The sequence below is a fragment of the Mizuhopecten yessoensis genome, unplaced genomic scaffold, assembly GCF_002113885.1.
Source record: "Mizuhopecten yessoensis strain PY_sf001 unplaced genomic scaffold, ASM211388v2 scaffold8853, whole genome shotgun sequence".
NCBI lineage: Eukaryota > Metazoa > Mollusca > Bivalvia > Pectinida > Pectinidae > Mizuhopecten > Mizuhopecten yessoensis.
The window spans coordinates 663,336-688,811 of record NW_018407755.1 but is presented as its reverse complement, the minus strand read 5'-3'; the positions used below and the strand labels follow the sequence as shown (position 1 = coordinate 688,811).

At 36.4% G+C, this 25,476-nt stretch overlaps 1 protein-coding gene across 9 annotated transcripts in view; it reads right to left on the bottom strand.

The window, feature by feature from the left end:
* Positions 1–25,476, bottom strand: part of LOC110456814 (zinc finger protein 362-like) — a 271,358-nt gene that overhangs the window by 91,410 nt on the left and 154,472 nt on the right. Inside the window, exon 1 of one of the 9 annotated variants that reach the window (XM_021507789.1) lies at positions 6,764–6,899. The exons of the other annotated variants lie outside the window; for them this stretch is intronic. Within the exon in view, the coding sequence (XP_021363464.1) occupies positions 6,764–6,785 (22 nt within the window). The 5' untranslated portion in view covers positions 6,786–6,899. Of the gene's footprint in view, positions 1–6,763; positions 6,900–25,476 lie in introns of those variants that run through there. 9 annotated transcript variants of the gene reach the window in all.

Here is a 25,476-nt window from a genome sequence, read left to right as displayed (position 1 = left end):
ATAGCATTACCATACACAATTTGAAAGGAATTGATTAAGAAAAAGTTCTTGCATTTACTACACAATGCCCTTATTTGGCAACAAAAGGGGCATAACACACCAAAAAAGCATGTAAACTTCTGAAATGCAAACTTGTCCGAGCTATATTGGTACTAAGTTTGAGTTCAATCAACCCAAGGGAACTCAAGTTATCACACGGAAACCTTCACAACAAGAATACCGAGAGACAGAACAAAATACAACTGTCAAATGCCATATAGTGTTATATACTTTCTTACATTGAAATAAGATCTGCATCATTCTAAGAGTGGTTAGCTGATATGCTATAAAAAATGTAGGAGAAAATCTTCAGACAAAAAATCAAATACTGAAATGAACAAAAGGCAATAAATTTTGAAAAAATCATTGAATCAAAATTCTTTTGAGGGAGACACAACTTCATATCATGATTATTAGGTATACTAAGTTTCAAAGAGATCAGTTGAAAAATGTAGGAGGAGATTGCCGGACAAACAAAGTTTACACCGGACGGATGGACGGACAACGCCATACCATAATACTACCGTCAAATTTGACGGTCGTATAAAAATGAGATGTGACTTGTACAATTTTGTTGAACAGTCATGGCATAATCTTCAAAAACATGATTCTGTAGGAAAAGAAAATAGGTTGTTTAATCTGGTAAGGTACACTGTGATGGTTCCTATTCCTTATATATTTTAAGCTGAAAGTGGAGTCTTTGGCATTAAAGGCGATCATGATCGTGTAGAAGAAAAATACATGGAAAGACAAAAATCCTTATTTTTCTTTTTTCTTTTTGCATTTGAATGTATGTGGTAGAATTAGAAATGGTTGCAACAGTCATATCCTGTCGTGAAAACTGCTGGCGACATGGTGCTTAATAAGTATCCTATTCTATCTACAGAAACAGATTCAAGCTTAAATTGCTTTGTAGGATTCCCGGGAAAAAAACCAACCAGCATCTCGTAACAAGATTTAGCAGTGAGTACCAAGAATGGTGAGATCAACAAGTATTTTTACCAGAACACCACAACTTAGTTTTGTACAAAACCTACAAAAGATTTTTATAACACAACATATGACAAATTTACAACAGAGCTTACACCAATATTTTGTACCAAAATATAAAACAACCAAATAAGCTAAAAACACAACAGGATTGTGTACCTGGCCCTATGATTACGAAAGAACTTCTAATTTGAATTCTAAATGTACATACATTTAATTTTCAAGTGAAAATCCAAATAAGAAATGAAATACATATACATGTAAATACTATGATATAGTCATATTTCATGAAATTTTGATTTATTTCCAAGTAAAATATTCATTTTATCAACATTTTGACTTGATTTTTGAAGTCTTTACAGATACTGGCTTTGATATCATGCAGTCAGGACACACAACTGTTACAAAATCAACTCGGTTTCATTCACTTACCGAGCAGGCATTTGAAGAACAGGTTTAAATTTCAAAATTGGTCACATGCGATTCTAAGAAGCAACTACTGTAACTCACAAGAAGCTAAGCCACGAATCAGATGTTCAAAAGGATGACTCAAATTTCCATTTTGTTAAATAGTATAAACATACTGGCATATGCAGAAATAATTTGGCTATCAGAAAACCATACAATAAGTATAATATTGCAGATTTTCCTGCAGTAAGAACATATTCCTTATTTCAAGAATTATTTTTAAAGCATCAGAGATCTGCATGAATGTGACATGGCAGGTCTTCCCTACAGCAATATTGAGTTCCGACTGAAGCACCATTTCCTCATGTGTAAAATTTGAAATTGCAGCTTGCAATTATGCAATATAGTTTGTTTTTATTGATTATTATAGCAGTTTTAAAAATAAGTTGATTTTTTAAAATTGATATATATGACTGAACAGGGCTTAGCTGGATAATGTTTCTGAGGTACGTAAAACATGCTCATGTGCAAATCCTCATTAAGCTCATCAAAATGCAATTAATGCATCCTTCATTATTTTTAGTTATCTTTTCTCCGTGTATTTAATTGCAAAGAAAATATTAAGAAAGAGGAAAAATCTGTAAAGAAGATTACAATATTAAAACTGCAATCGAATAAAATAACATAAGATTCTTGAAATAACAAGATTCAATCAGAAAGTGTGCTATTCATCTCTCTAGTCCAGAATGAGCCTCCTTTAACCCTTTCACGACTTTAGACTATAATGGACTCATCTAGATAATTGTATTGGTAGTGACTATTAAAGTGATGTAGGGGTGAATGGGTTAATCTGAACTTAACTTCAACAAGTTTTCCGTTAAAGTACCTTGGAGTAGAAAGGACAAACTGATCATTGTACAAATTACTCATTTTTCCACTGATCACTTCATTAACAACTTTGATAGCAGTCATATTGGCTATGAATGCCACCTGAAAGCTGTTCAATGCTTATGTCATTGATTTTTGAAAATATTTTGATCTCATAGAAAAAATAAATGTATTTGTATCGTGTATGCTTGATTAATGAATTGAACAGACAGACACCTTCAAGTGAGGGTAACTGGTATCCAACATGAAAATTATGATGTTATAATAATGATGACTTCAACACATGACCAAAGGCATTCATAGATGATATGAATGCCATCTGAACTTGGTATGGCTACAGTACCATAGAGAAGTAAATATTTATAGAGTATTGTCACTTTTCCTGCTCAATATTTATTGTGCAATACTAAAAGTCAAAGTATGCTGAATTAAAAAGATTAAAATATTTCACTTCCATTTTTTTTTCATTTTTTTTTCTGTTTTGTTTTGTTTTTGTTTTTATATTAATGACCTTCAATAACATTTATCAGATCTGTGTTGATGAAATATGCAAATATTTTAAGAGGTTGTCAGTGTTGTCAAGTTAACAGTCAATTCAATTCAATTCAAGTTTATTTGGTAAAAAGGTACAACATAACAATTTCATACAGCACCCAATACATGTTTTGGCATTAATAATTTATATGGCTGATTACATTATAAAACATATTAATGTAAAATTATATGTCTCTAAAAAAAAGTTATCACACTTTTATAAACTACAAGGTAGGTAACAGTTATCCGTACGAAACATAAAATAACTAAAATATATGTTGCCCTTAAAACCAGGAATACACAGTTGAACTCTGGTTTAAATTGATAGAGTCCTTTGGGCTTCCTCCCCTGGGAGTTGTCTCCCATTTATAGCAAACGATCATGCATGTTCACCATCAATAATGCATTGTAAATTGTCTGACAAAAGAATACTAGACACATCATTAGCTCAGAATCCCATTACCAATATCAGGATGATACAATACTTCCAAATCATATATAAATTTTAGGATTGTATCATACAAAAGACTTCCATAATACTCTGAATTACTATATATATACCACATAAAGATGTTATGACTCTTTCACATAGGTTTTGATCATGAACATCTACAGATAAAATAAGCAGATCCAAAACCATGAAACGTCGTACACACACACATACAGCTAACACAATAGTTTTTAGATATCAATTAACAAGAAAAAGTTTGCATTACCTCTATATTACTTTTCTTATACATTGCATTACAAATCAGATTCAATCTTCTGCAAGGCTTTTCTACATCGAACCAAATAACAACGATATTAACAAGACGCCTTGAAACAAACACAATGGGAAAAGGTGATAAGTATGTTAAGAATGAATATATAAATTTTAGGATTGTATCATACAAGAGTTCTATAATACTCTGAATTACTATATACCACATACAGATGTTATGACTCTTTCAGAACGGTACAGCATTTCAGGATCACACAACATTTAAAGATGATACGATACTTTCACTGTGATGTTTTATTTGTGTAATGAATAGTACATACCCTCATGCATAGCTGTCAACCCTCCCTCATTAGGAGGGAGACACCCTCATTTTGACCAAAATTTACAAATCTCACTCAAACTCAAACCTACATCCCGTGGTCAAATGATCTCCTAGTTACTGCAGAGTGTGTGTAATAATCATAACAGGTGAGTCTGAATCAAATAAATGCTTTTTGGACTTATTTTGATACATATAAAAAGGGAAAGATCAATAAGGCAAAGCAGTTTCAATTGTGCTTCATGCACTTTCTCCCTCATGGAAAATGAAGAATGACGGAGATCTCCGTCCCTCCCTCATTTGAGGTTTCAGAGGTTTCTATGGCCCGAGTTTCTGAATGTTTCTTAAGTATGGCTTTTAAGCAATGTGTCCCTTGTTAAGGCTCCAAAGAAAAGCATTCCAGACTGGTTCTAAAGCATTCAGTCAATAACTGTCATGAGTTCATGAACAGTTCTAGAGCAATGAGTTTATGAACTGTTATAGAGAAATTGTGTTCATTAATGGTACATGTACATTGATACTATAAAAGCTTCTAAAGTACTATGTTCATGACCTGTTATAGAGAAATGCATTCAGTAATTGTTTCATGAGCACTGAATTCATAAAAGGTTCATGAGCATTGAATTCATAAAAGGTTCATGATCATTGAATTCATAAAAGGTTCATGTGCATTGAATTCATAAAGGGTTCATTAATTCATAAAAGGTTCATGAACATTTAATTCATAAAAGGTTCATGAGCATTGAATTCATAAAATGTTCATGAACATTGAATTCATAAAATGTTCATGAGCATTGTATTCATAAAAAGTTCATGAGCATTGAATTCATAAAAGGTTCATGAGCATTGAATTCATAAAAGGTTCATGAGCATTGAATTCATAAAAGGTTCATGAGCACTGAATTCATAAAAGGTTCATGTGCATTGAATTCATAAAGGGTTCATGAATTCATAAAAGGTTCATGAACATTTAATTCATAAAAGGTTCATGAGCATTGAATTCATAAAATGTTCATGAGCATTGTATTCATAAAAGGTTCATGAGCATTGAATTCATAAAAGGTTCATAAGCATTGAATTCAAAAAAGGTTCATGAGCATTGCAATCATAAAAAGTTCATGAGCATTGAATTCATAAAGGGTTCATGAGCATTGAATTCATAAAAGGTTCATGAGCACTGAATTCATAAAAGGTTCATGAGCACTGAATGCATAAAGGGTTGTAAAGCAATCAGTTCATTACCTCTTATAATAATTATTATAGAGAAATAAAATTATAAATCATCCTAGAGTCATGGGTTCAAGGTTCTAAAGCAATGAGAAATGCATTGTGTCTCTTTGGCAATGAGGTTCTGGATGGTTCATGAGCAATGAATTCATTGAAGGTCCCTAACAGTAGTAAGTACATGAACTGTTATAGAGAAGATAGTGCATTCTTAGATGATTCATGAGCAACAAATTCATTCAAGGTACCTCAGAGCAATTAAGTTCATAAACTGTTACTGAGAAATGTTTTCACCAATGACCCATACACAATGAATTAATTAAAGGTCACTGAGAGCAAAAGTTCATGGACTGTTATTGAGAAATGCATTCATAAATTACTATAAAACTATAGAACAAAGAGTTTCCGAATTGTTCTATGGCATCAAGGTCATAAATGGTTCTTGAAAAACAAATTAACATTAAAAGAGCAATAAGTTTATTAACATAATTCAATTATAGAGTTGATGAATATTTCTATAGCAAAGAGTTCATAAACTACTATAGACTAATAAGCTTTTGAACATTTCTAGAGTGAATAATAGGTCATAAACAGTTAACAAGAGTACCGCGGGGCAGAACAAAATACACCCGTCGAATGCCATATAGTGTTATATACTTTCTTACATTGAAATAAGATCTGCATCATTCTAAGAGTGGTTAGCTGATATGCTATAAAATATGTAGGAGAAAATCTTCAGACAAAAAATCAAATACTGAAATGAACAAAGGGCAATAAATTTTGCAAAAATTGTCAAATCAAAATTCTTTTGAGGGAGACACAACTTCAGATCATGATTATGAAGTATACCAAGTTTCAAAGAGATCGGTCAAAAAATGTAGGAGGAGATTTCCGGACAAAATTCAAATACTGAAATGAACAAAGGGGAATAACTTTTGGAAAAATTGTCGAATCAAAATTCTATTGAGGGAGACACAACTTCATATCATGATTATAATGTATACCAAGTTTCAAATAGATCGGGCAAAAAATGTAGGAGGAAATTGCCGGACAAACAAAGTGTACGCCGGACGGACGGACGGACAACGCCATACCATAATACTTCCGCCAAAGACAGTCGTATAAAAAGTACCTAATACATGAACTTTTCTTGACAGCATCAGTTTATGGTTCTTCACAAGAGAAACTTTATGTATAGTTTAAGTTCTAGATAAATTTGTCCATAACCTGTCTTAGGCTCATGAGTTTTGACTATTCTTTGAGCAAGGGAACATGAACTTCTACATCATATGTAAACAGTTCATGAACAGGCTCTTCTAGACTAACAAGTTTAAGCTGTTCTTGAAGAACGAGTCCCATGAAACTCCTTGAACCTCCGTGTTCATGAACCTTTTGTTCTATGTTATGTTCGAAAACATTCATATGAATTGTTCTTGAACATTTCAGGAATTATTCTAGGATTTTTGACAGAGGATATTACAGATTTACAGAGCGTAGTAAAACATAGAGGTAATACAACAGAATTCTAAACTTGAAGAATGAAATGCTTCCTTCATTTATTTTTACCTCTGCGCATATCATTAGATCTTTAAGTGCTAATAACGTTTAACATATGAAAGTATAAATATAAAACCGCTTACATTGATAGCTCCTGTCAAACATTTTGTTGGAGAAGGTGGTGTCTAGCTTCAGTGGCTTTGTGGACCTTTAGGGCCAGGACAAGATCAGACTTGGATGCCAACCAGGTTCTACTACGGTCAACATCTTCTACCAAAATTCTACACAAAGTGGATGTGCAATATGATGCTTTAAGTGTGTGTTAAGTGCTGTCGCTCAAGTGTATCACCCAAGTGTGACACGTACACCTATTAAGGGAACTGCACATTACCGACATGGATGAGTGACTTTCAAGTCGGCATTGTGTCTCAAGTGTGTACAATTTGATTAGATCTATTTTGAATGTTGTTTTTTTTTCAAGATTTATGTTGTTGGGAACACATTGAGTCTTTCTTCATTCTTGCAATTCAAATGTGGAAAAGAAGTTATTTTCCACCAATTAGCATTTATCAACTAACAAAGAACTTCTGACTAACAAACATCAGTACCATATTAGACCAAATGTAGGTCCCTCCCCCTTTCTTGCTGTGATAGACATTGAACGCAATATGGACAATGCAATGATCCTTTCAGTCTCTTCAGATAAGATATTCAAAGTTAATCTGGAAATTAAGTTCCTGATTCAAAAAAGTTTTATCGGGAACAGACTATCTCCAGTCTCCAAATAAATGTCTACTGAAGTCATTTGCCTGAAACTGTTCATTCAAATTTTCCCAGACATGAGTCAGTGAGTATATAGGCCCATTTGACATCACTCAGGTTTGACGATACAAGATGCTGAAATTATAATTTGCTAATGCACATATCATCAGGTAAAGGCACCTAATGGCACAAAGGTATTTCTTGTCATGTAATATTAATCTATCAGCTAACAACAAGAGGCCCAATGGGCCTGCATCGCTCACCTGGTATTAATCTCACACTTGTAATCTTAAAAGTGGACTAAAATACAGCTACAGGCAAAATATCAGTGTGACCCTGAATGTCAAACAATGACATTAGGTTGAATGTGCGTCAAGGTCATTCATTTGAACAAATTGGGTAGCCCTGATTGCTACCGGCCAAATATCAGTACCCTGGGCCTTTTGGTTATTGAGAGGAAGTTGTTTGAAGATTTTAAGACATTTGACACCTGTGACCTTGAAAATTGGTCAAGGTCATTCATTTGAACAAACTTGGTAGCCCTTCATCCCAGCATGCTACTGGCCAAATATCATCACCCTAAGCCTCTTGATTATTTAGAAGCAGTTGTTTAAAAGGTTTTAAACATATTTGACCCCTGTGACCTTGAATATAAGTCAAGGTCATTTATTTGAACAAACTTGGTAGCCCTTCATCCCAGCATGTTATTGGCCAAAATTATGCACCCAATGCCTATTGGTTATTCAGAGGAAGTTGTTTAAATGTTTTAAACATATTTGACCCCTGTGACCTTGAATATAAGTCAAGGTCATTTATTTGAACAAACTTGGTAGCCCTTCATCCCAGCATGTTACTGGCCAAGTTTATGCACCCAAGGCCTATTGGTTATTCAGAAGAAGTTGTTTAAATGTTTTAATCATATTTGACCCCTGTGACCTTGAATATAAAATCAAGGTCATTTATTTAAACAAACTTTGTAATCCTTCATCCCAGCATGTTACAGGCCAAATATCATCACCCTAGGCCTCTTGGTTATTCAGAAGAAGTTTTGGAAGGTTTTAAACATATTTGACCCATGTGACCTTGAATATAAATCAAGGTCATTTATTTGAACAAACTTCGTAGCCCTTCATCCAGCATGTTACTCGCCAAATATCATCACGCTATGCCTCTTGATTATGCAGAAGAAGTTGATTAAAGAATTTAACATATTTGACCCCTGTGACCTTGAAAATGGATAAAGGTCATTTATTGGACCAAACTTGGTAGCCCTTCATCCCAGCATGCTTCTGGCCAAATATAATCACCCTAGGCCTATCGGTTATTCAGAAGAAGTTGTTGAAAGGTTTTAAACATATTTGACCCCTCTGACCTTGAATATAAGTCAAGGTCATTTATTTGAACAAACTTGGTAGCCCTTCATCCCAGCATGCGTCTGGCCAAATATCATCAACCTAGGCCTATTGGTTACTGAGAAGAAGTTGTTTAAAGTAAAATGTTGACGACGGACGAACAGACGACGGACGACGCACCAGGCCATAAGCTTACTTGGCCCTTCGAGCCAGGTGAGCTAAAAATGTATGAAACATGAAAACTTCACTCAGCAAAATCTTATACCTATAATATGAGTTATACAAGGTGAGACATGAAAATTTCACTGATATTTTTTTTACCCCATTCAAGATAATGGAATGAGACATTTCATTTCATAAACAAAGCAAATCTCAAATTTCAGGAAGAGATATGAAAATGTCTTTCAAATAGCCAAACAATATACCCGAAACGAGGTTTTCAGGAAGAGACATGAAAATTTCATTCAAATACCAAACCGTTTTAAATTAAACAAGATATCAGCCTGAGGTAGCAAAGTCATATACCCTCAATATGATGTCTGGTGTGAGACATGAACATTTCATTTCCATAGCAAGATCTTTCACTCCATAACACATATTCTGGAACAAACAAGAAAACTTCACTCAGATTGCACAAGATAACAGTATGAGACATGAAAATGTCACTTCCATAGCAACACCTTTTACTGCATACTACATATTCAGGGGAAAAAACAAAAACTTCCCTCAAAATTGCAAAATCATATCCCACACAAGTTTATAACAGCCTAAGACATGAACATTTCATTTGGGTAGTAAAATCTTGTACCCTACACAAGAAATCTGATGTTAAATATGAACAAGAGGCCCAATGGGCCTGCATCGCTCACCTGGTATAAATCTCACACTTGTAACCTTAAAAGTGATCTAAAATAAAGCTAAAGGCAAAATATCAGTATTTATGATTAAAATTCATTCAAAAGACCCTGATATTTTTTTTTTAAACATTTCACCCCTGTGATTGAAAGTCGAACAAAGTCATTATGTTCAACAAATTTTATAGCCTTTCATCTCAGGATGCAACTTGCAAAGCATCAACATCCTGGGACCCATGGTTATACAGAAGAGGTCGTTTAAAGATTTTAAACAAATTTGACCCCTGTGACCTTGAATATAAGTCAAAGTCATTCACTTTAACAAACATAGTAGTCCTTAATCCCAGCATACTACTGACTAAATATCAACATCCTGAGCCTTTTGGTTATTCAGAACAAGTTATTTAAATATTTTGAACATATTTGCTCCTTGTGACCTTGAATATGATTCAAGGTGATACATTTAAACAAGCTTGGTTGCCCTTGATCCTAGTATGCTACTGACTAAATATCATCACCCTGGGCATTTTGGTTACTCAGAAGAAGTTGTTTAATGTTTTTAACATATTTGCTCCTTGTCACCTTGAATATGATTCAAGGTCATACATTTAAACAAACTTGATAGCCCTTAAGTTTTTAACATATTTTTTTACGCCTGTGACCTTGAATATGGGTGAAGGTCATTTATTTGAACAAACTTTGTAGCCCTTTATATCAGCATGCTACTGGCCAAATATCATTACCCTGGGCATTTTGGTTATTGAGAAGAAGTTGTTTAAAGTTTTTAACATATTTGACCACTGTGACCTTGAATATAATTGAAGGTCATTGATTTGAACAAACTTTGTAGCCCTTCATCTCAGCATGCTACTGGCCAAATATCATCATCCAGGGTATTTTGGTTATTGAGAAGAAGTTGTTTAAAGTTTTTAACATATTTGACCCCTGTGACCTTGAATATGGGTGAAGGTCATTCATTTGAACAACTTTGTAGCCCTTTATCTCAGCATGCTACTGGCCAAATATCATCACCCTGGGCATTTTGGTTATTCAGAGGAAGTTGTTTAAACGTTTTTTAAGACAATTGACCCCTGTGACCTTGAATATAATTGAAGGTCATTCATTTGAACAAACTTGGTAGCCAGGTGAGCTAAAAATTTACTCAAATAGCAAATTAAAGTCTTACATCCTTTACAAAATAAAGGCAAGAGACATGAAAATTTCACTTGAACAGAAATATCTTATACCATAAACAGATATTCTGGGAGAGACATTAACATTTTGTTCGATGAAATCTCGTTGCCTTTAAAAGATATCAGTTGTGAGACACGAACATTGCACTCGATTGAAAAATCTTGTGACCTTTAACCTAGATATTCAGGATGAGGTGTGAAAACTTACTCAAGATAGCGAAATGTTACACCGCATACAAGATATCGGGGGCAAAAAAACACGCAAGAGTTTCAAAGAAAAATGTCCCCATTATTAGGTACCTTATCTGTTGCTTGCACTTCAGATTTGTTAAAGTACACCTTTAAGGCAATAAGGGAGAAACCCAAGGCAGTCATAAATCTCTGAAAGTGTATCTAGAGGGAATAATGCTGCATTTTTATTTTACAAATGGTGCTGCCTTTATCTAATAAATACGGAGAAAACAGTGACGTTTTTGTGCTGTTTAACATCATCCACCATTGTGACGAATTCTTCAGGGAGAACACAGAATAAGAATTATTTCTTTTCTAGAAATTAGAAGTGTTCAGATGAAAGCATGCTCCAGTTAAAAATAAATTTGGTGTGAGAAATGTTTTTGCACTATTTCTGTTTTTAGATTTTCTGTAAAAAAATAAAACCCATCTGAAACCAGGTTTGTGTAGCAGACTGCTGGACGAACTCCGAGTAAAGATGAAAGAATCATTATCGTTCTTATATAACCATGTATAAATCTACTGGAGTGACCAGAAACTAAGTTATGCATCACTATGGGGATTCTTTCCTACTGGAAAGAGCAATTTTCAAGACCTGTCACCTTTACTAATTAATTCAATGTCGCATAAAATTTGTAGAACTATCAATTACAACACCCTGTGATTTTTTCCGGTAATCCATCTGGTACTGACATAGATTAAGAAGGCTTCACATCCCACTTCAAGGCATCACCCTGATATGTACTGTCTAAGTTTATGCAGAACATCTTTCAACATATCTTCCTTTTCATCTTTAGATTGGTGAACTGTAAAAATACTTCAAGTTGTATTCAATTTTTATTTTGCTGTACTGCAGAGAAATTTTTCTTGCAGAAATTTGAAAATTTCAAATGATAAAAATGGCATCAATTCATGGATATACAGACATTTTCTAAATGTGTAGTTTATGATTTGAAATCATTTCAAATAATCCATCTTGAAGAAAACAAAAAAAGCAACCCTTCAGTCAGTACTTAAATGTATCATATAGTACTTAATGGTATAAACAAGAGGCCCAGACAACCTTTTTCACTCGCTTGGATATTTAAGCAATCATGGCAAAAATATTCTCGTTAAAAGTAGTCTTACAAATATTTCACCATTTGATCTCTGATTCTCTTATCCCAAGGATTGCTTCATAACTCTGATTGAGATCTGTATGATATTCCATGTAATTTGTATGAAGCTAACTCCTCAGGGGCAGGGCAAGATATGGGGGATGTTCCTAGTAGCATACTTGCGATGTTTTCTTCACGCCAAGCAAGGTAATATGGTTCGAAACTGAGAATCTCAACAATTTCCAAGTTATGACATATGGACTATGGTAAAAATCCACTATATAGTATTCTTAGTCAGGTACATATAGACAAAATATCTGGACTTCTGGCCTATCGAGCTAAAGAAGATTCTTACAGCTTTTTACCCATTAAAGCCAATGTTAACCTTTGACCCTAGCCAGCGCTCAAATTTGACCTTTACCCTGAACACAGTTTATTAGAAAAATAATTGCACGGTTGGTATTCATATCATACCTATAGACCAAAGTCGAAGGCCTTCTTGTTCTTGAGAAAATATTGCTTGAAGGTTTTAATATACCTGAATCTTGTAACCTTGGAAATAGGTCAAGGTCATATATATGAGGACTTTTTTTAGCAATCTATATCAGGTATCTACTGAATAAATATCAGGAACCATGACCCTACTGAACCTAAAGAAAAATATTCTATTTTTTTTTACTGAGTATAGCCAATTAACATAACCTTTGACCCTTAGCAGTGCTCAAATCTGACCTTTGACCTATATACAATAAATATGAGAAAACGATTTGCATTGCTGGTTTTAATATCTCACTCAAGTATCCTTACTAAAGACCTGGTTCATTCTTAAAAAAAATGCTGCTCTAAATTTTTAGCATTTTTGACCCCTGTAACCTCGCAAGTAGGTCAAGGTCATTTGTATGAGGAAACTAAATAGCACTCCATCCCAGATACCTACTGGCCAAATATCATGAATATTGTTCTTTTAAGTTTCTGGAAGAAAATATTTAAAGAAAAAAAGTTTATGAATTATGAATTATAATATAATCTACCAAGGTGTATTAATAGTTAAATGCATCAGAGGGGAAGAAACTCATCAACACAATAGCAGACTGATGTCACTGAAGAAAGCAGCATGAAGGCACATGCATAGTATCAGCTTGTAGTACATTAGTTTTATAAATTTTAAAGAAATCTAGATTCACAAGATTAATCAATTGTACAAGCCCCTATATCTGTAGCTAAATTCATCAAGTACGCTCTTTGTTACATATCTTTTCAATGCAAGCTCTAAATTCATTCTATTATTGGAACACAGAAAAAAATCTAAAGAATGGGGAGAACTTTCTATGGAATGATTCAATATCAAAGTGAAATTCGGGGAAAAAACAATACGATCTTAAATTAAAATTAAACTGTCAACTTGATTTCAGTGAGGGCCTGAGCTCTACACCACATGGGTATGCATTGTAAATATGAATGGCACCGTCTTGTAGCCAGCCTTGCCTTCCCATTGATTCTCGCTGCAGTTAACCAACATTTCAGGAAGGGTACTCAACTAGAAATTGTAACATTCAGTTTAAATTTATTTGCTAAACAGTCTCGTACAAATCAATAGTCCTCACAAACACATACACACAGCTTTGGTGGCAGTGATCGCAAATATACTACGAGATCTTGATAAAAAAAAAGATAAAAATTTACAATGAAAAATAAAGCAGCTAGTTGTTTTCTGCTTTTCCTGAAGGAAAATTGAGGATGAGTCATTGAACTCGAATATAATGCTTCCTGATTGGATGGATACACCAACCTGCAAACAATAAGAAAAAGAAAACGAAAAAAATCCCCTACTTTGACATTTGTTCCGTTTTTATTGATCTAGCAGCCTCTTGATGCTTCAATGTGGCCCACTTTTTTGCAATCCTTGCAGCCCTAATACCAATTAAAACTCCTGTGTCAAAGCATGCTGTGTATGCATCTGCTCCAAAAACACAGACAACTGAATGCTGTCTTTTAGGCAACCACTTACAAAAATATCCCAGAACCACTGAATAAAAAAAGATAAAAATACCCCCTAAAAAAACACCAACACAAAAACAACCCTGTAACTACTTAACCTAAGACAGCAAAAAACTGTCCCCTCTACAACTACAAACACAGAATAACAAGAGGTTTAAAATAATTGGTATGAAGTAAAGACATAGCACTTCATGGTAGGTGCTGTAAGTCCATATGAAATTTCAGAAAGATCCATCCAGTACTTGAGATGTAGAGATGAACAAAGTTCAAACAGAGCCCCACCCCTATGCCCCTAGGGGGGTAGGGGGGTCATACCCACCGTTTATACAAAATTTAGTCCCTTGGCCCAAGGATGCTCCAGACTAAATAAGGATAAAATCCCTTAATCCCGATGGTCGAAGAAGGATTTTAAAGGTTTTACCTCTATTTCCCCTATTGGCCCCCGCTTCTCTGCCTCCAGGGGGGTTAGACACACCGTTTATACAAAATTGGTTCCCCTAGGCCTTCACCCAAGGATGTTTCATACCAAATTTGGACAAAATTCTGTCATTCGTACAGAAGAAAGTATTTGAAGAATTTGCTATGTTTCCCCCCATCGATCCTCCAGACGAAATTGTGAAGATTTAATCCTTTCATCCCTATGGTAGAAGAAGGATTTTAAAGGTTAACTTCTATTTCCCCTATTGGGCCCCGCCCTTCTGCCCCCTTGGAGACCACACCCACACTGCTTATACAAAATTGAGTCCCCTTGGCCCAAGGATGCTCCAGACTAAATTAGGATAAAATTCCTTTATCCCTATGGTAGAAGAAGGATTTTAAAGGTTTTACCCCTATTTCCCCTATTGGGCCCCAGCCCTCTCCCCAGACGGGGTTAGACACACCGTTTATACACAATTGGTTCCCCTTCACCAAAGAATGCTTCATACTAAATTTGGACAAAATCCTGTCATTCCTACAGAGGAAGAAGGATTTTGAAGAACTTGCTATGTTTCCCCTATTTGGCCCCTCCCTTCTGCCCCCTGGCTGTTAATACGAAATTGAGTCCCTTTTGCCCAAGGATACTCCAGACTAAATTAGGATAAAATCCCTTCATCCCTATGGTAGAAGAAGGATTATAAAGGTTTTACCTCTATTTCCCCTATTGGTCCCCGTCACTCAGGTCCCTATGGGGCCAGACCCACAGTTAATACAAAATTGGTTTCCCTTCCCCAAAGGATTCTTCAGACTAAATATGGACCAAATCCTTCCATTCCTACAGAAGAAGAAGGATTTTAAAGAACATTTTGCTTTGTTTTCCCTATTGAGCCCCGCCTCTCAGCCCCCTGGGGGCCAGACCCACTGTTTATACAAAATTGGTACCCCTTCACCAAAGAATGCTCAGACTAAATATGTACCAAATTCTTTCATTCCTACAGAAGAAGGATTTTAAAGGTTAACTTCTATTTCCCCTATTGGGCCCGCCCTTCTGCCCCCTTGGAGACCACATGCACCCAATGCTTATACAAAATTGAGTCCCCTTGGCCCAAGGATGCTCCAGAGTAAATTAAGATTAAATCCCTTAATCCCTACGGTAGAAGAAGGATTTTAAAGGTTTTACCTCGTTTTCCTCTATTTGGCCTGGTCCCTCAGGCCCCTAGGGGGCCAGACCCACGGTTTATACAAAATATTGGTTCCCTTTTATCCAAGGATGCTTCAGATCAAAAATGGAACAAATCCTTTCATTCCTACAGAAGAAGAAGGATTTTAAAGAATTTGCTATATTTCCTCTATGGGACCCTGCTCCTCAGTCCCCAAGGGGGCCAGACCCACCATTTATACAATATTTGTTCCCCTTCCACAAAGGGCTTCTGACCAAATATGGAACAAATCCTTTCATTCCAACAGAAGAAGAAGGATTTTAAAGAATTTGCTATATTTCCCCTTTTGGGCCCCACCCCTCAGCCCCCAGGGGGGCTAGGCCCACCATTTATACAATATTGAGTCCCCTTGGCATAAGGATACCCAGACTAAGTTAGGATAAAATCTACCTGGCTGTTCAGGACTAGTAGCATTTTAAAGGAAAAGCTGACGGACGGACAGACGAAGGACGCTGCGGTATGGCACAAGTTCACCATGGTCCTTTGGACAAGGTGAGCTAAAAACCATGCAACTAGTAACTGAAGACATTAAATAAGTGTCACTCCCTACAATCAATAAACGACTACAAAGTGTCTCTTTCCACAACCACTGAAACAAAAAAATTGTTGTTCATTATAACCACTGACATGGACAAATGTCTCTCTATACAACCATTTACTCAAGACAGTGTCTCTGTAAAACCAATGACAAAGGATGAACAATGTCTCTCTCTACAACCACTGACACAGGACAAACAGTGTATCTCTACAACCATTGACACAGGACAAACAGTGTCTCTCTACAACCACTGACACAGGACAAACAGTGTCTCTCTACAAACACTGACACAGGACAAACAATGTCTCTCTCTACAACCACTGACACACGACAAACAGAGTATCTCTACAACCATTGGCACAGGACAAACAGTGTGTCTCCCTCTACAACCACTGACAAGTGTCTCTCTACAACCACTGACCCAGGAAAAACAATGTCTCTCTCTACGACCACTGACACAGGACACACAATGTCTCTCTCTACGACCACTGACACAGGACACACAATGTCTCTCTCTACCACCACTGACACAGGACACACAGTGTCTCTCTACAATCACTGACACAGGACAAAAAATGTCTCTCTCTACAACCACTGACACAGGACAAACAATGTCTCTCACTACAAACACTGACACAAGACAAACAATATCTCTCTCTACAACCACTGACACAGGACAAACAATGTCTCTCTCTACAACCACTGACACAGGACAAACAGTGTGTCTCCCTCTACAACCACTGACACAGGGCAAACAATGTCTCTCTCTACAACCACTGACACAGGACAAACAATGTCTCTCCCTACAACCACTGACACAGGACAAAAGTGTGTCTCTCTCTCCAACCACTGACACAGGACAAACAGTGTCTATGAAATACCACTGAGACAGGACTAACAGTGTTTCATTCTACAACCACTGACTTAAGGCAAACAGTGTCACTCTCTTCAACCACTGAGACAGGACAGACAATGTCTCTCTAATACCACTGACACAGGACAAACAATGTCTCTCCCTACAACCACTGACACAGGACAAAAGTGTGTCTCTCTCTCCAACCACTGACACAGGACAAACAGTGTCTCTCTACAACCACTGACACAGGACAAACAATGTCTCTCACTAAAACCACCGACACAGGACAAACAATGTCTCTCTAATAACACTGACACAGGACAAACAATGTCTCTCATTACAACCACTGACACAGGACAAACAGTGTCTCTGAAATACCACTGAGACAGGACTAACAGTGTTTCATTCTACAACCACTGACCTAAGGCAAACAGTGTCTCTCTTCAACCACTGAGACAGGACAAACAATGTCTCTATAATACCACTGACACAGGACAAACAATGTCTCTCACTAAAACCACTGACACAGGACAAACAGTGTGTCTCCCTCTACAACCACTGACACAGGGCAAACAATGTCTCTCTCTACAACCACTGACAGGACAAACAGTGTCTCTGAAATACCACTGCGTCAGGACTAACAGTGTTTCATTCTACAACCACTGACTTAAGGCAAACAGTGTCCCTCTCTTCAACCACTGAGACAGGACAGACAATTTCTCTCTAATACCACTGACACAGGACAAACAATGTCTCTTGCTACAACCACTGACAAAGGACAAACAATGTCTCTCTCTACAACCACTGACAAAGGACAAACAATGTCTTTCTAATACCACTGAAACAGGACAAACAATGTCTCTCACTAAAACCACTGACACAGGACAAACAATGTCTCTCTAATACCACTGACACAGGACAAACAATGTCTCTCATTACAACCACTGACACAGGACAAACATTTTGTCTCTCTCTACAACCACTGACACAGGACAAACAATGTCTCTCTCTACAACCACTGACACAGGACAAACAATGTCTCTCTCTACAACCACTGACAAAGGACAAACAATGTCTCTCTCTACAACCACTGACAAAGGACAAACAGTGTCTCTTTAATACCACTGAAACGGGGCAAACAATGTCTCTCACTAAAACCACTGACACAGGACAAACAATGTCTCTCTCTACAACCACTGACACAGGACAAACAGTGTCTCTCACTAAAACCACTGACACAGGACAAACAGTGTCACTCTAATACCACTGAACAATGTCTCTCTCTACAACCACTGACAAAGGACAAACAATGTCTCTCTCTACAACCACTGCCACATGACAAACAGTGTCTCTCTAATACCACTGAAACAGGGCAAACAATGTCTCTCACTAAAACCACAGACACAGGACAAACAATGTCTCTCTCTACAACCACTGCCACATGACAAACAGTGTCTCTCTAATACCCCTGACACAGGACAAACAATATCTCTCTCTACAACCACTGACACATGACAAACAGTGTCTCTCACTAAAACCACTGACACAGGACAAACAGTGTCTCTCACTAAAACCACTGACACATGACAAACAGTGTCTCTCTCTACAACCACTGAGACAGGACAAACAGTGTCTCTAATATCACTGACACAAGACAATCAGTCTCTCTCAACTACCACCTCCACAGGAAAAACAGTGTATCTCTACAACCACTGACAAAGAAAAACAGCTCTTAATAAACACTGACAAGAGGGAAAAAGAGTTTATGTGAAATTCTTTAACAATTTTTGGTTGTTTTTAGCCAAATCATGTCTACATTAAAAATAATAAGACAAACACAAATAAATTATAACTCAGAAGATAGTGGTCCTTTGTAAAGCTATGGAGATATAAATACAAGGTTTTTTCTCATTAATATTAGGTATGACATGAACTCGTTAAAAAGAAAAAAAATATTAATCAATATTTTTAAGTCTTATGTAAGAATACAAAAACACTAATATATTTCAGTTATGCTAATTTGTTATATTGTGATGAACAAACACATTTTTTTTTTAATTTGCACTGGATCAGATTGACAATTAATATACACAATTTATAACAGTACATAAGATATTGACTGAATTGTTACAAAACAGTCAGCCATATAGCCCTACACGGTTTACACAGGTGCACGGCTACCCAAGGTATCGATTCACATGTCTATTTGAAAAGCCAGACGTTTGGAAAACCTGTGTATCTACCTAAACATTTATCATAATGGCTATAGTCCCATGCTATTTTAACAATGGCTGTATTAAGGCAGTGAAAAAATGGATTTCCCCTCCCCTTTATCTTGTTAGAAAAACTTTGCAGGGTATTCAACATTCCTATAGTAGTCCCAGATCAATACGTATTGCATTTTTGATGTGCTGTACTGCCGTGTGTTTGATCAGTCATCTGAATCAATAGCAAATTAAACAGTTCCTGTCTAGTGCTTGTGTATAATGGTCTCTCCAGACTAAACACGGTGGTAAAAATATAACTACGCTGACCTAGATCTGTCCATGCTTGGGTTTTATGTAACCCTCCCACCACACCGCAGGGGACATAACTCCTATTTATCATATAGCTCACAGCTATTGGAGATTATTTTTGAAAATTTAATTACACATTGGCCTATATGTTAGCAGCACTGTCCACAGATCTGTTTAAATTTGAAAGACTGCTTTATGCTGACCTCGAACTCACACTACAGATCTTGTAGAGAAAATAATGTATAGAATTAATGTGTTTTATGTGACATCCTTAAACTCTTAATTCATAAACATTTTCTACTATGTATTTGTCATAATTCTCCTCCCCCCTCTTTTTTTTTTTTTAGTTATTCAGCTTTATTTGGCTTAGAATAATTAGGAAACCAGTTCATTATGTATTAATCACTCTTACTGGCCCAGATGGGTGCACAGGGGTACTAAATACTCTTTAGTACTACTCTTTTACTACTGTCAGCCAATCTGAATCGTTTAATTACATGATGTATCATTTTCTGTTTTTGTCTGAGGAGTTACATTAATGTATTCTGTGTCTGAAGGGAGATGGACCAAACATAGATTTTATACTTATATATAGATTTATACATTGGAAAATCTAAGAACAATTAAGTAATAAGTCAATTGCCTGTATGAAATATTTTAATATTCATACAGGATATTTGTCTATAAAAACAAATAAGTTGTCAATTTCACTGTTGTCACAGTTGACACTGTTGTCAGAATATTAATGTGCACAGAGTTTTCTAAAACTTGATAAGTATGCTTTATACACCGATACACAAAAGAATCACAATCCCCCTTAAATGTCCATAGTTTTATAATAGTAATAAACTTTTGTGAGCCATGTTGAATAGCATGGCATCATACATATATATTCACCATCAATTCACAGTTGATTGAACTTTGTCACAGTACGCCACCTCATGTCCGCGAGACTTCAATACATAGCCCGATTAACAGGTGCACTGATCCACGTGGCTGCATTGCATGCGTACCGTCTCATACCTATTTATCATTCTTCAGGTATCGGTTAAGAAAAGTCCAGTGAAAGAAATTTGTTTGTGATAACGTCAAAATGCCTAGACTAACTAATGATACAAGCAACCGGGCTGTGCAGTTACTATTGGCTGGAAACTCCCAAAATGCTGCGGCAAGAGTACTTCGAATGTCCACAAAAGCGCAATATGTCGTCTTTACAGCCGGCTTAGACAAACTGGTACAACTGACAACCGCCCTCCAACTGGCAGACCAAAGGTTACGATGCCTCGTCAGTTGCAGCAACTGCAGCACTCCGCAACCGGTTCAGAACTGCACAAAAAACTGCAAATGAGAAACCAGGGACACTCTATCCTAGAACCTACCGAGATACTGTGCTGAGGCGTCTCCATTCCTACGGCATTAAGCCACATCACGTTGCAATAGAGTAACCCTGAACCGTCAATGACGTGACGTCTGAGACTCCAATGGCTCCAGTGAAACCGTCCAAAGGTGTTGTTTCCTATGCAATGATGGCGCTGTGTACTCTTCTCTGAAGAGTCACGATTCACACTTTATCCCTCAGTCATGGTGAACGTTTTAACGAAAATTGCATGGTGAAAAGCAACAGATTGGTGGTGGCAACGTTATGGTGTGTGTGTGTGTGTGTGTGTGGGTGTGTGTGTGTGTGTGTGTGTGGGAGGGGGGGGTCTGTAGTGGCAGCGAAAACCCCTTAGTCGTCATTGAAGGCAATTTGACAGCTCAACGGTACATTGACATTATTCTACAACCTGTCGTCGTGCCATTTGTCCAACATTGTTGTGCCATTTGTCCGACAACATAACGAAATCTTTTAACAAGACAATGCCATGTGGCGAGACATGCAATAAACTATCTTCACCATAACAATGTCGACACATTACCTTGGCCCCCATACAGTCCCAATCTCTCAATGGAATTTTGAGAGATGTGAACATGTCCCACAATAGAGCACATGTGAGACATGTTGGATCAAGCATTCGAATGTGCCAAAATCAACCAAGTTAGACTCAGCTACCCTCTCTACTCCCGGCACTTCTGGAGGAGTGGCAGAACCTCCCTATAGCACACATAAACCGTCTTATCCACTCTGAACTTGAGCAGCAACAAAAGCTAACAGGGATCATACTCGTTACTGAAGTTGAAAAATTCCATTGGCCACGTACCCTTCTTCAGTCCTGACTGTTGTCTTGCCAAAGTGATTATCGCTAGCGATGAATTATCTGAATGATCCAATAGAATAGATGTGTACCTTAAATAAGCTATGTTGCTTGAACGGAACTTTTGAATGAAATATTACAAATATTACCGAATGTTGAAGGCTGCGTTTCTTTTGCGTGTGAATATACATATAAGATCCTCCACCACAAAATATCTAACATTTAGTCACACCGTTTTCAGGTACATAAAGAACACTAAATGATGTTTATTAACTTACAGACTATACCTGTGGTTTACTCTAGAGTGGTCTCCCTTAATGGTTTATTAGTACAATGTATTATCCAATGAGTATTAGTGATGTAATTCAAAAGCGTCATCAATCAATCAAGTCATATGCAATAAATAAATTTGACGTATTTCTTATAATGAAACTGTTTATGAAGGAAGGTGTGTAACTGTCAAAGTAAGAAAGCATATACCCTTAAACCTTCGGACATATTTTCTTAAAATCGATTTCTTTTGAAAACGAGGTTTATCATGTCTCAGTCAAGTAGCATATACCCTTAAACCTTCAGACATATTTTCTTAAAATGGATTTCTTTTGAAAACAAGGTTTATCATGTCTCAGTCAAGTAGCAGATTACCCTTAAACCTTCAGACATATTTTCTTAAAATTGATTTCTTTTGATAACGAGGTTTATCATGTCTCAGTCAAGTAGCATATACCCTTAAATCTGAATTGACTGGATTCTAACATTCTGAAATGCTTGAACACCTTTAGATAATTTCTCTGTCCATAAAGGACCCTTGTCTATTCAGTAAATCCTACAGGACCCTTCTATATTCAGTAAATCCTTTTACACATCGCTACCCTAACTAATTAGCATATTTTATTATGTCATTGCATTGAATGGCGACCTAATTGATACTAGAATCAAACAACTGATTCACTGTATATCTAAGTATCTATATATCAGAAACCAGAAGCAGATTTTTGTGTTACCTTCAAAACCTATCTGTTCTGAAGGACTGAATAGTTTCTCAAGTTTGGTATTGCAAGATATTCATTTGATAAATAATCAATTCAATGTATACATGCAGGTTTGAAAATATTGAATGTATATTCTTTGTGAAAACATGAAAATGTGATAACATTTTTGAATTTTAAGCAGTTCAAGAATTCAATTTTTGTTTATACTTGAAATGTCCCATGTATGTTATCGGGCATTGAACTTTTAAAACTGATAAGTGAAATAGGTTATGTAACTTCTCCACATTAGCTGTTATCAACAGTGCTTTATCGTCTACTTCACCCACTGAAGGACACCATCGACGTACTGTATATTCCCTGTACACAGCTGGTTCCTATGCAGTAACGTTATTCTTAATATTAAGTATTGTCAATACAAAATCACACAAAGTTGGGGTGTGCTACCTCTGATTAGTAGGACTGTGGGGTGTGACACCTTAACTCATTCACCCCTGAAGACACATTTGCACTCCTCCAGTTTAAAGGTTGGAATAGTACATTATGTAACTTGAGGGGTGAATGAGTTAAATCAAGTTCTGATATGTATATATATTAGCCACTGAAATCAGAGAGTGAAGGGTGTAGAACCTTATATCAGAATGTGGTACTGTAAGCAGGATATTTCCACAGGAATGATCTTTTCGCGGGTCATTAACGTGATTGCAAAAATATGATCCGCAGAGTAATATATGACAACAAAGACTAAAAATTGAGCCATCATGATACATCTCCCAAAAGTAAATTCCCTAACATGTCTAGATCCCGCAGTATGTAAAAATTTTACCCAAATATTTTGAAAATTTAAGCCCATGCAAATAATCTGTTGTATGGTATATTGGTCCCCTTTAATACAGCATTGTGAGTTAAACCTTATACCCCTGTAGACCATAATGGATTCATCCAGATGAATGTATGGTCGAGTCTAACCAAGTTACCTAGGGGTGAAAGGGTTAAGGCACCGGAAATAAGAAATGCTTTGTGTATAAGTCCTTTAAATCAAAAGTTTTGATAATGGCACCTTTCCATATGCAAAACAATGTATGATCATAAGACTCTTTATGCCCTGGGGTATAGGATAAAGTTTCACCCAAAGGGGTTTTCAAACTGGGTAAAACCCGAGGCTAGCCAAGGGTTATGAACCAATTAAAACATATCAAGTGAGGAATTTCCCTTTCCTGTACCCCTTCGCATGAAAGAGTGTTCAATTGCCAATCACTAGTATTAGCTTAGAAACCTCAAAAATGCCTCAAAATTTCCACATTATGGCATCGGAATGTTGCCAATTTCATGATGTCCTGTCATTGTTGTCCCATTGTGATGTCATGCATGTGGAATTTGGTGTAAGTAGGATATACTCAGGGAAAATAGCATCTTAAGAACCAGCATATATGGGGTGTGGCACCTTAAATCAGAAAGTGCAGCATATGGAACCTTAAGAAAGCTGTAGGGTGTTGAACCTAAAGTAATAAAGCATGGAGTGTGGAGTCTTATGCATGAAAGCATGGTATGTAGCACCAGAATAAGAATTGGTTGGGTTTGGCACCTTTTAAACAAATTGAAGGATTTTACACTCAAAGTAAAAAAACTGCAGAGTGAGGCACCTTAATTAAGAAAGTGCGGGGTGTGGCACCTTAAATCAGAATGTGTTGGGTGTGGCATCTTAAATAAGTAAGTGCTGGGTGTGGCCCCTAAACAAGAAAGAATGGGGTGTGGTACCTTAAAAAGGAAAGTTTGGGCATGGCACCTTAAATCAGAACGTTTTTGGTGTGGCACCTAAGTGAAAGGTTAAAAATTATAGGTCAATGTCCATTAAGGGTGACTATATTTTGCTGTGCGATACTGAGGAGTAGGCAAGCCTGGAAATCAATACACTGTGCACCAGATGTACACTAAGCTTCTGCCGCCCAATACCAGCACAACAGGCCTAAAGGGATGTGTACATCTATCTCATAGCTTCATTTTGCCTTCAAATTGAATTATTCTTCTATGATTTAAGAATTCAATTTGATTAAACTCTATTAAAATCAATATGTACAACAAACAAGACATTTCTGTACACAGACTTATCTGTATTAATCTCATGCTTAAAAAATTATTCATCGAGCCAGCTTTACAGATTTAACTTTTGATATGTGTAGAAAAATCAATATTTTCGTAATAATTACCTGAAGGTCATTATTTTTAATCCCAATAAATGCATATTTTTTTTTCAGAAGATTTTAATAACTATGAGAAAGTCACCCATTTAAAGCTCAAATGAATGGGTCATTTAGTAAACAAGAGGCCCATGGGCCTTAACGGTCACCTGATATATTTATACAGAGAGTTGATTTCATTTTTAACATGAACAGAAATATTATTCAAAGTGACAAAAAACAATAAAACCACCTTATTCAATATCAAGCATACAGATTTCAGACTAAAAAGGATTTGAAACTAGCACCTCTGATTCTAAACAAGGAAAATGAAGAAATTTTAGCACACTGACTCCCTTGAGCCCCACCCTACAGCCCTTGGGGGTAGGGCTGGCTCAAAATTTTCAAAGTATCAAACTGTCAACTCAAGGTTATAATTCCAATCAAGTTATTAACATGTAATA